At 37.8% G+C, this 17,025-nt stretch overlaps 1 protein-coding gene across 1 annotated transcript in view; it reads left to right on the forward strand.

Annotated features, from left to right (window-relative positions):
- Tet (Ten-Eleven Translocation (TET) family protein) overlaps positions 1-7,662 on the forward strand; it is a 568,628-nt gene extending 560,966 nt beyond the window's left edge. Inside the window, exon 16 of the mRNA XM_068227603.1 lies at positions 4,861-7,662. Coding sequence (XP_068083704.1) covers positions 4,861-7,662 — 2,802 coding nt within the window. The remainder of the gene's footprint in view (positions 1-4,860) is intronic.
- Positions 7,663-17,025: the final 9,363 nt, after the last annotated feature.

Below are 17,025 nucleotides of genomic sequence, written 5' to 3' on the forward strand. Positions count from 1 at the left end.
TTCTTTTTTCCAAAACTGTACCCTTCCATGCGGAGATTTATTTACAAGGTTTTCAATGCACTTTTAGCATAGGGCCAACAAATTTTTTTCGGTCACTGTCAAATTTACAACTTCATCTGTTAGAATCAGTTCAAAACAGTCAATCACACTCACCTCTGGTAATAAGCTAAGCCTCACACCAGGATTTCCCGTAAATGGAATAATATTAGGTCGCACACTATCCCCAGGCTTACACTTTTTCCAAACAAATGTATATTCAACATCTACCATCACCTTAGCGTCTGACGTAATATCTTCTTCACTTTCACTAGAATTACTAAGGTCATCATCTGAAGAATCAATAGAATCATTATAGCTACTATCAGAAATACTAATGTCACTTAGTGATTCATCTTTGATGTAGTTCCTTATTTTGTCTTCAGACAAACTTCTCTTCCGTTTCGCGCTCGCCATTTCTGTTTACCTCGTCAGCTGGCCAGAGGTTGTATATGTAAAGTAGAGAAGATAAGGCATATTTTAAGCCAGACGCTACGTGAATACAGCTGGAAATCCTCCCGCCATCTGTTGAGAATACTTGAAAACATTTTCCCAAACGATTAGAGTACCCAAGAAATTATTGGGCGATCGCGAAATGAACACTGCAGCTAAACGAGAATTTCTCGGGCGGTGACGTTATGGGCAGGCATGCGCCACCCGAGAATTTCTCGGGCGTGCCACTGAAGAGGTTAAAAAACAGTTGAAATTACAAAATATCAGTTTCCAACGTAAACACACGTATACTTGTGATCGATTTAGTATTAACACAACTCTTATTTAAACATAACTGTCTTCCTTACAAAGTAAACTCAGTATTTTATGGATCAAAAGTATTTTGTAGATAGAACAATACATCAATACAAAAACAAATTTTCAGATTCTGAGGTACAAATTTAGTCCTAAGTTGTATATTTATGAGCACTGATAACAGCAGCACATCAGCAAGCTTCTGTAGAAGTACAGATGAAAGATTGGTCCATTCCTCTTATAAAGCAGCAAGAAACTGATCCTTAATTTAGTTATTCCTGCAATATACTCATCAGTCCAATTTCTCTCAGATGTGTTTAATGAGGTTCAGGTCTGGGCTTAGGCTTGGTCAATCCAAAACTTTGATTTTTTTCTCTGGAAACAAATTCCTCTCATGGCTGAAGGAATGCTATGGATCCTTGTCTTTTTGAAATATACAATTTCAAGGCATGTTCTTCCTCCATGTGGTGTCATGTGGCATTCTGGTATGTCATGATAGATATAACCTTCACTACCCTGTTTGTTCATATGAGAGGACCAATTCCATGTCTAGAACAACAATCCAGCACCATGATACTACCACCTCCGTGTTTAATGCTTGGTACTTGGTATTGTATATTGTTTCTCTGGTTGTTGGTTGGCGAATATACCTTATACCTGAGATGAGACGAGATTGAACTCACTTTCATCAGTCTGTTAGGACCTTTGACCAACCTTTCTTCCATGTGACATTTTCTTTGCAAACTCTAACCAGACCTCTCTATTTTTGGACTGATCACTGGTTTCCTTGCAAGTCATCTATCATTTAAATTAGGAGCTGATAAACATCATTTTATGTTGGAAACATGAAGATTCAGTCCATGGTATTCTTCTAAATAACTTCTGATTTCTCATGCAGATTTCTTAGGGTCAGCAACTGATAGCTTCCAAAATATTCCATCCTCAATATCTCAAACTCCCTAGCAACACTAGATTGGAATTTACCTTATTTTAAGTAAGAAATATCAAAATCAGGTTGACTATGTGCTGATCATAAAGAAATAGAGGACTTCCATAAAGAATGTTAAGGCTAGGCTTGGTACAGACTGTGACTCTGACCACAAACTGCTATTAGGAACATTCTCTTTAAAGCTACAGTTCCTGAAGAAGCGGAAAAGATGGGAAAAACCCTGAAGACCGCAACATAAAAGTTTTTCAGCAAAACCTCGAGGACAAGGCTAACTTGGGAAGGAGTGATCATGATGTCAAAATCGATTGGCAAAATATCAAGGACTGGGTTGGAAAAGTGGGTAGGGTGAGTGGAACAATTCAAGTTAATAGAAAGAATCACTGGATGACAGATGCCATCACATTAAAAGCAAATTGACTGATTTGGACTGTGAGGACCTATTTCTGTGTACTTAATATAAACAATTCCTTACAGTTCCAAGCTACGTGCTGGAGTCCAGTAGCATGTATTGACTGGCTGCCACTGAACATGTTATTATACACTGCATGACTCATCTGAGAGCTCTGCCCTGTGCCTACAGATAAACAGTGCTATTTGAATTTTATTTAGCTGAGCTGATTATGAAGTGCAGGTAGTTAAGACAGTCACTTCTTGAGACCAAGGTTTCTGTATCATATTCTAGCACTGTTAACTGGCATGTAAGAATACTTTCAGATACGTATGTCAGTAGATTAAATGACGTTAAAAAAAATCCCATTTTAAATAAAAGTTCCATCTCTCCACAATTTCTTAAGACTAGCAGTAGTTGAAGGGACACTATTATTTCATTGCATACTTCCTTCCATTGGAATGATATCAAGGATGTATTGGAAAAAGTTAAGCAATTTATATAACATGATGCTAACATTTTTACATTTGTTACTGAGTTCAGCTTTATGAGTCAGCTCTGTCCACACTAACTGTTATGATACCAACAACATTTTGGAAATGATAACCTTGCTTTTTATGGTGCTGCAAGTCAGTGACATCTGGTGATAGTGCTGTGCTTTTTGTAGATGTTCTGATGTTGGAGTATAAAGTTTATTTTGTTGTTGATCCCCAATGCTTAAGTTAATTTTCCCTCTCTTGTTGCCATAAAGTTGTGTTAATAGAACTGTTACCTTTTAGAATAAGTGGTTCATATGCTATGAATTTCTATTTCTTCACACAGTTATTGAATTGCTCTCTAGTGGAGCCAAGTTCGTTTGAATGTAATATGCTGATGTATTCTGTCATGGGCTATTATGCATTAGTTGGTTCAAAATGCATTTTGTCTTTGTATATATTATTTTCAAGATCAGAAAAGTATAAATGATCTAATATTCAGGGAAAATTGTAGTGATAGAATAATGAACTTCACAGTTGAACCACCATTTGCTACTATGAATGAACATAATGAGTGATCTTCTGGTAAATCAAAATCCTTCCCCTCATGATTTGTGAATTTTGAAATGAATATTAGAATATATGCTCCATGAGCTGTTATTGTTTGATGTCTGTATTGGTATGTCCTTGGGAGTACCACTGCATGAGATCTTCCAGTTGTCCTTTCTATGTTTGTTAAAACTGTGTTGTTTAAGCCTTTCCCTATGCCATGTAGACAATATTTCGGGCTGTTATGAGGCTTATTGCTAGTTGTCTTCCTCTGCTTGTTTCCCTGTAGATATTAGTCACCACTTCTGTGAAGATCCACTGCTTAAGGCTGCTTGTGTTTTGAATGTCTGTCCTTTCAAATAAGTGGTACAGTGGGAGAACTGCATTTTATTTCACAAGGTACTGTTTCATAAAATATGTGACAAGATTTATCTCACTTTCATCAACTTTGAGAAGGGCTTGACTATTTTAAGAGTAAGAATAGTTTAAAGTTTTGAAAATAGTACATTCTAAGATCATAAGGCAAATATTAGTTGAGTAGAATAAGTCGCTGAAAAATGTAATCACACATTAATCATCAAAGCTGAAAGCATTAACATCAATTTTGTGGGTAGAATTGCTGTGTGGGCTGGACTATTACAAATTATCAACAAGACAAGAGAGTAACTTTATTATTATTATTATTATTATTATCATCATCATCATCATCATCTGTTTACCCTCCAGGGTCGGCTTTTTCCCTCGGACACAGCGAGGGATCCCACCTCTACCGCCTCAAGGGCATTGTCCTGGAGCTTCAGACTCTTGGTCGGGGATACAACTGGGGAGAATGACCCGTACCTCGCCCAGGCGGCCTCACCTGCTATGCTGAACAGGGGCCTTGTGGAGGGATGGGAATATTGGAAGGGATAGGCAAGGAAGAGGGAAGGAAGGGGCCGTGGCCTTAAGTTAGGTACCATCCCGGGATTCGCCTGGAGGAGAAGTGGGAAACCACGGAAAACCACTTCCAGGATGGCTGAGGTGGGAATCGAACCCACCTCTACTCAGTTGACCTCCCGGGGCTGAGTGGACCCCGTTCCAGCCCTCATACCACTTTTCAATTTTCGTGGCAGAGCCGGGAATCGAACCCGGGCCTCCGGGGGTGGCAGCTAATCACGCTAACCACTACACCACAGAGGGGGACATTATTATTATTATTATTATTATTATTATTATTATTATTATTATTATTATTATTATTATTATTATTATTATTTAATGATGAAAGAACCTGATTGATAAATACAACTTTTGTCACTAGTAAAGAGATTTTGAAATATATAGGAACTAGTTCTACAAACAGTATTCAAAAAGACATTTACTTAAATATTCAGATATTATGACCTTGAATTTATTTGAACGTGTGAAAATAAAATATGTAGTTCTTAATTATCCCTTGTGCCATACAGTATCATTCACTATTAACAGTCCTTCATTAATTAAATCCAGTTTACTTTTATTATTACTTAATCAAAGAATGTAGTGTATCCCATTTGTACCACTTGTAAAATAAAGTACCCTGTAGCAAGTTGATTTCTTTTGTTGGAGACAGGATTATTTTGGTCTATTTTGTCCTCTCTCCTGCTAAATTGCAGTTATCTACCTTGTTCGTTTGCTGTTAGCATTTAATTTCTTCCAAGATTCGGCCAGTCTTTGAGTATTTCTGGCATGTGTAGGTATCGTCCACTGTATTGGACAGCCCTGTCTCCATGTACCAGGGATGGGGCTACTCCCATCACACACCTGGTGTTGACTCTCGTGGTACTGATATGTATCATCGTGGTTCTCCGGGAGCCAGCGGCGTGTGGGGTCATCAGAGGAACCAGTCCCATGCCTGGATGGCAGCAGAAGCCCAGTGCAAGCAGACGTGGATGAATGCAGGCTGGGGGGCTGAATTTGGGTCACTTTGTGAGCGAGTGGATCCTGACAGCACTACCAATCATGCCACTTTGGCTGGTACTAATTCTTCGCAGTCCCCACTCAGCCGGACCCTTTATAATGGCTTTGGTCTCAACAGCCCTGCAACTACCGGTCTGCCACAACTTGGCAGCCCAATTTCACCGTCAGTAAACAATCACACATCGACGCCATCGAGCCCGTTTGTGTTCCAGCAGCCGTCATCTCCATGGACAGGTGGGACTGCTCAGGTGCAGCAGAATACCTCTGGCCTGTATTCCAGTTCAACCGGACAAGGTACTTCAACAGCTGGTGCCTGGTCAGATGGTATGAGTATGCAGAATTCTTCTGGGGAACAAGCCAAGGTACCGTCTTCTCCTTCAGTTGTTGGAATGTCTACAAAACAGAAGAGTCCTTCATCAAATCCAGCTGGAGGTAATACTCTGAGTTCTGGGCTGCAGGAATCAGGATCCCTTAACCCTGAAAGATCACCTTATGCCACTTTACCCCCATCACCATTTTCATCTCCACCATCTCAGCAACCTACCAACAGCCCTCAACAGCCCGCAACCAATAATACTCTGACACCTGACTCACCCTTGACCTCTTCCAATGCGACACAAGTACAACATTCTTCTGGTTTAGCATCTAATTCTGCTCATGGACAACACTCTGCAGAAATGAACTCACACAACCAACATGAGAATATCCTCCACAAGACCCCTGAACGTTCCACATCTGTGCCTTTACCTTTAACACCCACCGACCAATCAACTTCATCTTCCTGTTCAGGGTCGTGTCGTGGAGGATGGGTCACTCCAGAAAGACCTCAGTCCTCATGGGAATACAGTCCTCACACTCCAGCACCACCAACTGTGGCATCTCCAACCCATCCGTCACCATTCCGTATTCCAAAGGGAAGACCGCCTTCTCGCTCATCAAATATTCATTCCAGTATTTCCAATGGTAACCCAAACAATTCTCCTATTCAGTCACAAGATCTTGGTGATTCTGTCATTCCTCCAACCTCTGGAAGTCAAAGTACACCATCGTTCTGTAAAGGGTTCTTGAAGCCATTTCCACCTGGAGACAACATGTTATTCAAAGGAAATACTGAAAATCTTCAACAGCAGCAAATATCTAGTACATGCACTAAAGATTCATCCGTGTCCTGGACTTCAGATACAAATACACTGAATTCACAGCAATGTGGAAAAAATTCTGGAAGAACACAGACTGCATCACTGACAGCACAGTCACATTTTGGTTCAACAGTTTCTGCGCAAGAATCGTGGTTTAATGGAGAATCTCCTCGGACTCCGGGAGGAAATCAAAATGTTATGAAAGGAACATCATCTCAACTGGTTAAGTCCGACCGATGTCCAGGTACCAGTTCTGAGAGTGAAACTTCCTGTAGTGCAGTGCTATCTGATGTGGGTGGACAAGTTAAAAGCTCTTGTGCAGGCCTTAAACAGGAAAATGTGTCCACAGTATGGGCAACAGCAGATGAAATGAAACAGCTGAATGATATTCATACTGCTGCTCAGATATCTCACCCTCCAACTGCCACATGTGCTTCAGCTACGTACCCAGTAACTCCTAGTGCCTCAAATCCTTTTGTCTCTCCACTTAATTCTAGTTACAGTTATTGTGGCTCATCTAACAGTCCATTTGTCTCAGGAAGCTATTCTATGTTTCCAGAAACTAAAAGCTTTTCTGGAGGAACGTGGAATGAAAGTCCTGGATATATGGACTCTAGAACTGCAACAAATTCTCATATCAATCATATGAATATGAATTATTCATATCAAGCTCTTGACTTCAATTCACAGTTTTATGGTGGGCAAACAAAACAAGAAGCAGCGGCTCGATCAGCTTGCTATCATGCAACTCCATATGGTTATCAGAGTATGGGTCAGTTCCATCCACAGTATGGCAATACGTCACAGTATCCTGGGCAATTTCACCCTCATCGTTGGGATCCACATCGTTGGGACCTTTATGGACCACCACCATTTTTTCCCGTTGTGCCTGAACCACCCCGTTCAGAACCAATAGGAGAAGTGACAGATTATATAGAGAATGAGGAATGTTTTAAAGATTCACAGATGGGTGGTGTTGCTATTGCTCTTGGCCATGGATCAGTGCTTTTTGAGTGTGCTAAACATGAACTTCATGCCACAACAGCTCTGCGAAGACCAAATCGTTTACATCCAACCAGAATTAGCTTAGTCTTCTATCAACATCGTAATCTAAACCGTGCTAAACATGGTTGGGATGAATGGGAAGAGAAGATGCGGCTGCGAAAACTGGGAATTACCACTACGGCGAGCAACACTGCTGGCTCAAGTTCAGCCTCTGGTGGAGGGAACAGTAGCAACAACAGTCCTGGTAATGCTGGCAGTACTTCCACAGCAACAGATCTGCTTCATCTCCTACCACTTACAGACAGACCACCTACATATACATCACAGTTCCTAATGCGAACACCGACTTTTACCACCACCACTTGGACTACACTGTTTCCTATGCATCCTTGTATGGTAACTGGTCCTTACCAAGAAGGAGGTGCTGTTGGATAAACTCAGTACCCACAATAGATCATCATTGTTGTGTTCATAATGTAACTGTAAGGCTTACACTGATAAATCTGAAACCAAAACAGATGGAAAGTAGCATTTCTTGACAGCTGTAAAAAAAAAAAGTACATACATGAGTGCCAGATGTTTTGGACTAATGGAATGTTATTGCTGTCTTAGGTAAAGCTTAGTCCATTCATCTAGTGCTTTGTATCCTATCACTTGTGTCAGTACAATCTCATCTAGAAATGTTGCTTCATTTCATTTGTTTTCTTTCAATTTTTATTTATTGTTATTATTGCACCAATCTGTATAAGGTTTGTGACAAGAGATTCCTAATGAAACAATATTCATCTTATTAAATTTTACTTACAGTATTTTTTAAATATGCAAGTCTGGAAAATAATTACATTGCTCACAGTAACTGCCTTTCTGCTAAGTAACAGTAATTAGCATAATTTAATGAAATCAAAATTGAGATTAATGCAGCTACCATTAATTGTGACATGTGTTATTATTAATTTTATGTTGAATAGAAGTAAGGGAAATGCTGTAATTTATATGAATATAATTCAGGACAGTTGTTAAACTACCTTCATACAACTTTGTAAATGTATATAAGCTTATATATATTGCTAAATAATTCTGAAAGACATTTTCCTTTGAAGTAAGTTCATTTATTTAAATAAAAGAGAATAGTAATTACTAAACCGTGGTTCACAATTAATGTTACCTGTAGTTATTGTTACTTTGTCTGGACATTATTTCGATTTATTTGAGGTATTTATTTTAGAGTTTATATTTCCATTGACTGACAAATGGTTTCCACATTTCATTAGTATAAATACGGTAAATAAAAGTAATAAGGAATCATGAATATATTTGTGTGCCACTGAGAGATGAAATAATGAGTGCTATAGGTTCCAAATTATATTAGATATATATATATATATAAATGACAAGAATACTTTAGTTGTAGATATTTTAACATCAAGCAAGTGAACAATCAAATGCATTTTGTATATTTTTTACAGAACATTTTTATACATATGGTAAATTATTATATACTGTTAATTTTTTAACTTATCACTGCCTATTTTAATTATATCTGCTGGTAATATAATCATAGATGTTAGCAGTTTGCTGTAGACGTGCTTCGTAAGTAGTCTTCGTTAGACTTGAAACATTTTGTCAAGTAGATCCTGATGTGTTTCTTTAAACAGAAAACTATTTTCTTATAAGGAATCAACATCTATTCTATGGTCTATGATACAAGTTAACATATAAAATGAGAGCCATTTAGGAAAAGATGTGATAATCATAACCGTCAGCTATTTTCATTCCGAGCCGAGCTCTATGCAATAATCTGGCACATTTTGCCTCTGATGAAAATATTTACCTTTTCCTGGTAAAAGAGTATCCAAGGTATTTCAACTGCATATACAATGAACAAAAGTTTTTATTTTTAGTAATTCAAGTTTTCATACATATGTTGCCAGTGGCACACACAGATCAGCGTAGTTGACATTTCACTTTGATTAAATGATTTCTTGATTACACATCTCCCTCATAATTAGATTGTACGTTGTATAGGTGGCGCTGGTTTGTATTGGGTAACCAAGCCCATACATTACTACTACTATTACTAATAATACTGCTACTACTACTACTACTACTACTATTATTATTAAAAAATTGAGCTGTGTTAGGTTCATTTATGGGTTTATGAAAACCTGAAACTTTGCTCCAAATAGGGTTGCCAGATGGAAAATAAGGAACACTTTGACTTTTTCACTTTATATCGTGAAAACAAAACAACGCAGTATTTAATGAATGAAAGATTGAGGATAACATACCAGTGTAAATTATTAATTACAAACTAACAACTTGTTATACAAACTGAAACCAGTGCGCTACCAGGGATGCTATTCTCAATGGATGTGACATAAAGAGTGCAATCTGATTGTAAGGCTTGTTCCAGTACACTGATCCTTCATATGAAAAGTTGATAGGAACAGAGAACAGGGTTTAGGCAGCTGTTAAGATTCACTTAGAGGTTTCAGATGTCAAATGAATCTCTTTATATAAAGTAGCCCAGGTAGCATAAGGGCCGAAAACTGCAAACTTTTTTGACAGCCATTCTGTAATCTGAAGCATGAGATTTTGAATTATAGAACTTGTTTTCTAAAAATGGAACATTCAGCATACATGGAACAAAATGAGAAAAACATATTGTTCCAGGTCCTGTACATTTGGCAACTTGTTTTCTAAAAATGGAACATTCAGCATACATGGAACAAAATGAGAAAAACATATTGTTCCAGGTCCTGTACATTTGGCAACCTTAACTCTTGGACCACTCTCATTGTTCATCAGAAGCTTCAAGAGCGTGATCTGATTGTGAGGCTTGTTCCATTACACTGATTCTTCAGATGATAAGTTGATAGGAAATGAGAACAAGATATAGGTAGCTTAGAGGTTTCAATGATGTCAAATTAATCTTTATATAAAACAGCTTGGTTACTATAAGGGGAACTGTATCAGGATTCGCTAAACAATCATCAAATAGCTTTGTATTCTTATTGTTATTCAAATTATTTCAATTCTAGTAAAACATATTAACCTAGATTCACAAAAGTTTCTCACCAAAAGAAAAAAATATTGTGTTGGAGGTAAGTTATGTTCATACTAGATTCAAAATAATAGGTTCCCTTCTTCTTTCATCTCATCAGAAACTTTGCTCCTAGGATTTGAATCCATTGTTAGATAGTGATAAGAAATAAACATCGTTGCAGACACCAAAGAGAGCTGAAAAGTTGCTTGTGAAAGCTGGACTATATTGAAGCTGTCATGTAAATAGGATTCTTTATTATAGGAATTGAATGTTGTGTACAGATCTTTGTTGAAACTAGTTGTATAAAAATTCTACTGTTCTCCTAATCATGGAAAGTGGTTTCTTTTTTTCTGATGTACAGGATGTATCAGAACTTTACCGACAAAAAAATCGGATGCTCTTCATGTTATGTTAAGAACAATGGTGCAGTCGGATTGACGGAGAAAATTTTTCTTTTCAAGAAAATGACGTTTCTTTGTTGCTTCCGGGAGCGTGATTCAAATTGACAAACTCTCCGTATTTGCTTTACCGGAGCACAAGCCACTGCCGTGCTTCACGGAAGAGGAGGGGAAGTGGGGTGTATGATGGGGACAAGTTTCCTCGTACAACTCGTACAAGATTGTCCCTGTCTCTTACAGGCAGTATCCACAGTTCGATTATTAAACAGCCGTAACTGCATGTACAGTAGAAAAACACGCCGGCCCCACAGTGTAGGGATAGCGTTCCTGTCTCCCCCTGGCGAGGTCGGGATTTTTACCTGGATCTGAGGGCTGGTTCAAGGTCCATTCAGCCTGCGTGATTAGTAGGGCCCGGATGTGTATGACATCATATTTTTTTCCTTTATATTATTTCCATGTAAAATACAAGTTAAGCATGATTTTATCTACGGTGACTAAAATTATGCAATTTTCACCGGTCATATAAAGTCATAGTTTAGCTTTTTTTACGTTCTTTGTCTTTTTCTGGTAATTTTTCATATTATGGTTATATTTCCCCTTGAATTTTTGTATTTTTGTCATATTTTAATTCCATTTTAGCATACCTGCTTGCAGTCATCTCAAAGATGGATTTTTTGGAACTCCTAATTGTTGTCTGTAATTTCTAACAATTTTATTAGAATATATTTATGTGAATTAGGAGGGTAAGCCGTATAGAGACAGATGAGTAGAAAGCAACAGAGTGGTGAGCCTCAATTGAACTCTAATGATTTGACGTAGGCCTATTTCAAATATGTCCCAATAACATCCTGCGATGTTGAGCGATCTTTCTTTTTTCCCCGTTAAAAGTCAATGTTGCGTGAAAATAGAAGATTATTCCTATTTGAAAACTTTCAAATGTATGTAATTTGCTATTGTAATTCTTTCTGATCATCTATCAAAGTGTGACATTTATTTCATTCTGTGCAGAGTCGAGAATTATCACTGGATTGAGTAATTAAATAAATTAAAAATATAATAGATATTACTTATTTTGCTCATAGGGTCGCTTGGTGCATGCATTTCAGTGAGCTTGGCAGACTGATATGTAATAGCAACTTCTGGGCCAGTGAGGAAAGCAACAGGAAACTACCTTACACCTCATTTCTCTAGTATGACTCTTCAGTGACACCTAGGCTATCTATGACAGCTATTGGCAGAACTGTAGAGGATCAAACCAGCCTTCAGGCTGAATACCCAACATACATATTTATTTATTATTGAGTGTACTAGATTTTAAAAGTATGTTTTCAATATAATGTTAATTTAAACAGTGGCAAGATTTTTAAGATATCAAAAATATGACCAAAAAATTTTAGTCATATTTATTGTTATATTTTAATAAATTTTTGGTCATAAATGGTTGCATATTTCTAACATTTTTAGGTCGTAAACATCCAGGCCCTAGTGATTACAATTGAGAAGCTATTTGACGGTGAGATGGCAGACCCAGTCTAGAAAGCCAAGAATAACGGCTGAGAGGATTCGTTATGCTGACCATACGACATCTCATAATCTACAGGCCTTCGGGCTGAGCAGCGGTCGCTTGGTAGACCATGGCCCTTCGGGGCTGTTGTGCCATGGGGTTTGGTTTTGGTTTTTATCAGTCAAGGAATGTACCAGGTCGTTTCTCCTCTCGTCTGTTGTAGGCAGTAACGTTCTTTATTATTATTTTTTTTTATTTTTTTTTATTTTTTTTTATTTTTTTTTTTTCTAGGGGCTTTACGTCGCACCGACACAGATAGGTCTTATGGCGACGATCTTTATTATTTAACATGCTCGAAGAAGTAATGCTGCCACCCCATGATTGTGTATTCCTTCCTGCACAACATTGTAAATGGAATTAAATACTGAACAAAGCAAACAATATGCCCAATGGTTGGATTACAGTGGATGTTCAATATGCCCCCGTCCTACTCGATGCACAGTTCAAAATGGTGTAGTAGTGACCTTTGGACTGTGTTCAGGATGTGCTGTGTGTCACAAACAACCTGGAAAGCTGCCTGCATTGGTACAAGTTCATCTTCTCTTTCTATGGGGTTCGCATAGTAGTCAGTCTGTTCAGAACAAACTGTACACTTCCTACTGGGGCTGGGAAGCGGCTGTTCGAAATGAAAGAGAAACTTGTGCATTCGCACCGACCATTACCTCTGTTAATAAAGATGTTGATTCCCATAGGGAACCTGAAATATTTGTTCCGAATGAGTACATTTATAATACCGGTATAGTTGGCGACCGTGGAGGTCACTGCGTAGGCTACTTGGAGCCATCGGCAGTGCCAGTGCACTAACAATGCATCTTGGTAGGTGTGCTGTTTACCAACTGATGAGCCCAACTTAGCACACTGGGGTGAAATGCTGGCAACCAGGAATTAGCTGGAAAATTTATAATGTCCAATAAGGGACCAAGTATCTTGGCATTACCTCTGTCTCGCCTTCCTACTTGCCCTCCCTTTCCTTCCCTCCTCTGACGCACAGCAACAGGCAGCGGCTGGCTCTCTAGCATAGCAAATATGGCAAGTTTGTCAATTTGAAGTAACAAAGTAACCTCATTTTCTCTAAAGGAGAAATTTTCACTGCCAATCCGATTGCACCATGAAGAGCATCCCTGATTTTTTTGTTGGTATAGTTCTGATACAACCTGTATAGTTCATTACATAAAACTCCTTTTAAAGGAGCATTGGCTAAAGAATTTTAAAATATCTCAATATACAGAGTTATAAGATATATTTTTCCCCAGCACATGCTATGTTTTTCCTATGGACAAGCTCCTCACACGTCCGCTGTACTCAGGAAGGGGATGGAATGGTATCCCATCACATGTTTTGTTTCCAGACTCCAGCCTTTGTTTTGTGTGCACACGCATTCTTGCTAGCTCACTTTGTTCATGTGCTCGATGCCACAGTGACATTTCAGCTGTTCCCAAGTGTGCGTGCATGTATGTTTTGTTCTTTTCATAATTCTGTAATTAGTAAAAAAGATATGGCTCATGCATTTTCAGCGATGATTCATATGTGTTATCTTAGTCAGCTCCTGAAGTTCAAAGACTGTTTCAAGAAAGATTCCCAAATGTAGATGTTCCAAGATGTAAAACAGTCCATAATCTTGATAAATGGTGGGGACAAGAGTCCATTCACATCACCATTTAGAATGCCTGGACATTGTGCATGCCCAGTTAATGGCGTGGACAGGCAAGTTGACAACGTAACCCTTTGCAAATTCCAGTGCAAGGGTACCTGTGTTCATGTTTACATTTTCTCCATGTTAATAGGATTGAAGGAATTAGGTTAGTAGAGCAGCACCATCGGTGCAATGCGAAACTCGGATAACCTAACAAAGTAAACTTTACTTCAGTCGACTATCAGGGAAGCAGGTGAAAGGAAACATAAATGTATTTATTCAGATGTATATCAGGGTATGATCAAAATTATTTCCAGTTTTCTAAATGTGCATTATTTCATCGCACAAGTTTTAGTTTGTATGGTACTCTCCATTATTATCAATGAATTTTTTCCATTTCCTGGCTAGCTTAAAAATACTAGGTAGTTTCCCAAAAAGTTTCAGGTTTTTGTTGGGTGAACTGTTTGATGGTACTTCTGCAGCCTCCAACAAGTGAAGGTGTTTACCATTCAGAAAATTCTGCAGAGATAGAAATGCATCATAATCTCGTGGAGCGATATAAAGAGAATAGGGCTGGTGAGGTAACGCTTCCCATCTAAAAGACTGCAACTTCTGACGAATCACAATAGACTGTGTGGTCTCACATCATGATGAAACACCACTTCTCTGTTTGTTAATTGTGGCCATTTCTCTTCAATGACTTCTTTCAGATGGCCCAGCTGAGAATAAATATCTCACTGAATTGATGGTCAGACCATTAAGAAGCAATTTGTAGTAGAGATTGCCTTTCCAATCCCACCAAATGCAAAGCAGTACTTTTCTGGAAAGGAGACCTGGTTTATCAACTGTGAATGGTGGTTCACCTTTTCTTCACCATATCTTTTTCCTTACAATGTTGTCATAAATGATGCACTTCTCATCACCCGTCACCAGACGTTTCAGAAATTATGTTGAATACGCCTTGATAAGGAGTCACAAATGGACAAACACTGTACCAAATTCCATTCATTGAGTTCATGTGCCGCTCAAACATCGGAACAAAGTATGTAACCAAGCCTCCTCGGGTGTTTCGTCACATTAAAAGGACGATATATTCAGCACTTGAGCTATTTCTCCTGCTGTCACCCTTCTTCCAACTCCTTCGTCTGTTACAGTGGGTCTTCCAGTACAAAGTTTGTCCTTTAAGGAACAAATTCCTGATCAAAACCTAGAAAACCATGCCTGGCAAGTTCGATCGGTTACCGCATCTTCACCATAAACTGCACAAATATCCCTCCGAGTTTGTGAAGCATTTTTGCTCTTATGATAATGAAAGAGCCTAAGGTGTTTGAAATACTCATTTAAACTTTCCGTGTAAATAAACACTAGTGTACATGAAGCACAGCAGATGCTAGCAAGGTCACTGACAGTCAGGTATACACTGAACAGTATGTAAAACTTCCACTCAGACACATGAATATAAGAGGAGAATTTAATAACTTAGTTAGAGAATTATTTTCCTATAGTCACAGTAATCGAAATTAAAAGTGTTGAAATGAAGTGATGCATAAAAGAAGAAGCATACAAAAACTGGTAATATTGTTTTGCCTCTTAAATTAATACATGCTATCACTGTTAGACATGCATATTTATGTTACTCTGTAAGGAGAAGAATATGGTTGCACACATTTTTTTTTTGGTAATAATATAAGCAGATATGAACTATTCTGGATACATTTCTTATTGGACTCTTTATTATACATGTATGAAGAAAGTGATATCACAAGAATGATAATAAATTGGGTTTATTTATATCTATTGAAACACAAATGTTGTCCTTACCATATTTGTTCTTTCTTTAATCAGTGAACTAGGAGAAAGGGTGTGATACAGTAGTAAACTGTAAACTTTAGTGCCATATTCGATCTGCAGGATTCTTTAACCATGTAGTGTAAGCACACCTTCAATTTTGTCAAGATACCTTCTTGACAGGCATCTTCAATAATAAATTCTGTAATAGAGTGATCAGTGCCTTTTCATTCTTTCTTTCTTTTAGGAGGTAGTAATAGTAATAGTAATGGTGGTAGTGGTGGCAGTATATTTCTTTTCTCTGGGACAATATATCATTGTTGGTGTTAGAATTGTTTATATAGTCATATGTGTGCATTCCTTTCAAGAAGAGTTTAAACTAATAAGAAGTTGTGATAGCAAATATTCTGGTGCTGATTTGTGAGTTAGAGCTAAAATCAATGCGATTTCTTTACTTGCTTAGGTGCTTTGTATGAATTGATCCTTTTGAAGCTAGTAATGGAGTCAATAAAATGGTTTCATCATGAAAACAGTTTGCCTTTGTAATTCTGATAATATTTGTGTTTAATGCCCTTTCAGTCATTATCACTCTTACAAGTGAAAAACTTTGTATGGAAAATATACATTTAGTGACAAATTTCTGTAAGGTTGTGATTACCTTGTGCTTTCGGATGACTAAAACTATGAGCTAATCCATCTTGTAGACCAAAAGAACTTGCTGAATCTTGGACATGGTTGTTTAAGGCAGCTGTTTAACAATTATAAATATTTCTTATAATCATATCATACAATTCTCTTTTGAAATTCACATATATTTTTTTCTGTTGGGCTTTATTATTATTCACAAGAACTTTGTATAAAAGTCATTGCTGTTCAGTTTAATTTCAGAAAGAACATCATTAAAAAGTTAAATTCAGATGAGAGTTTTCCTACCTTTTCGTTAAGTCAGCCTGATTTCTCAAATCCCAGGCAAGTTGTATGGAATTTTCATACGGTGCTGAGAAGTCACATTCTTTAGACTTGAAATGCACTTACAACTGTAAGTGTTGTTGCTTATTTTCTTATGGGATATTTCATCATTAGGTAATTTTTGGTACTTACAGCCACTAACCTGATTCTTTCGTATTTTGTGTCCTTGTACGTAGAGGCCTTCATCTTTCTTAGTGTTTATGTGTGATTGTCAGTTTTACAAATTCTTGCAGAAATTTGTGTATCTTGAGAATCCCTTTTTTTTCCTTTTTTTTAAAAATCTGTGTGTGCCTCTGTTGCTCGTGAGCCATCCACAAATCTTTAGAAGAATTAATTAATCCATTGCAGCAGTGTGATCTCGTTCCTCTTCTTATTTATGGAAGTTCAACTGTCTGCTTAT

This window comes from Anabrus simplex, chromosome 1 (genome assembly GCF_040414725.1).
Source record: "Anabrus simplex isolate iqAnaSimp1 chromosome 1, ASM4041472v1, whole genome shotgun sequence".
Classification (NCBI taxonomy): Eukaryota; Metazoa; Arthropoda; class Insecta; order Orthoptera; family Tettigoniidae; genus Anabrus; species Anabrus simplex.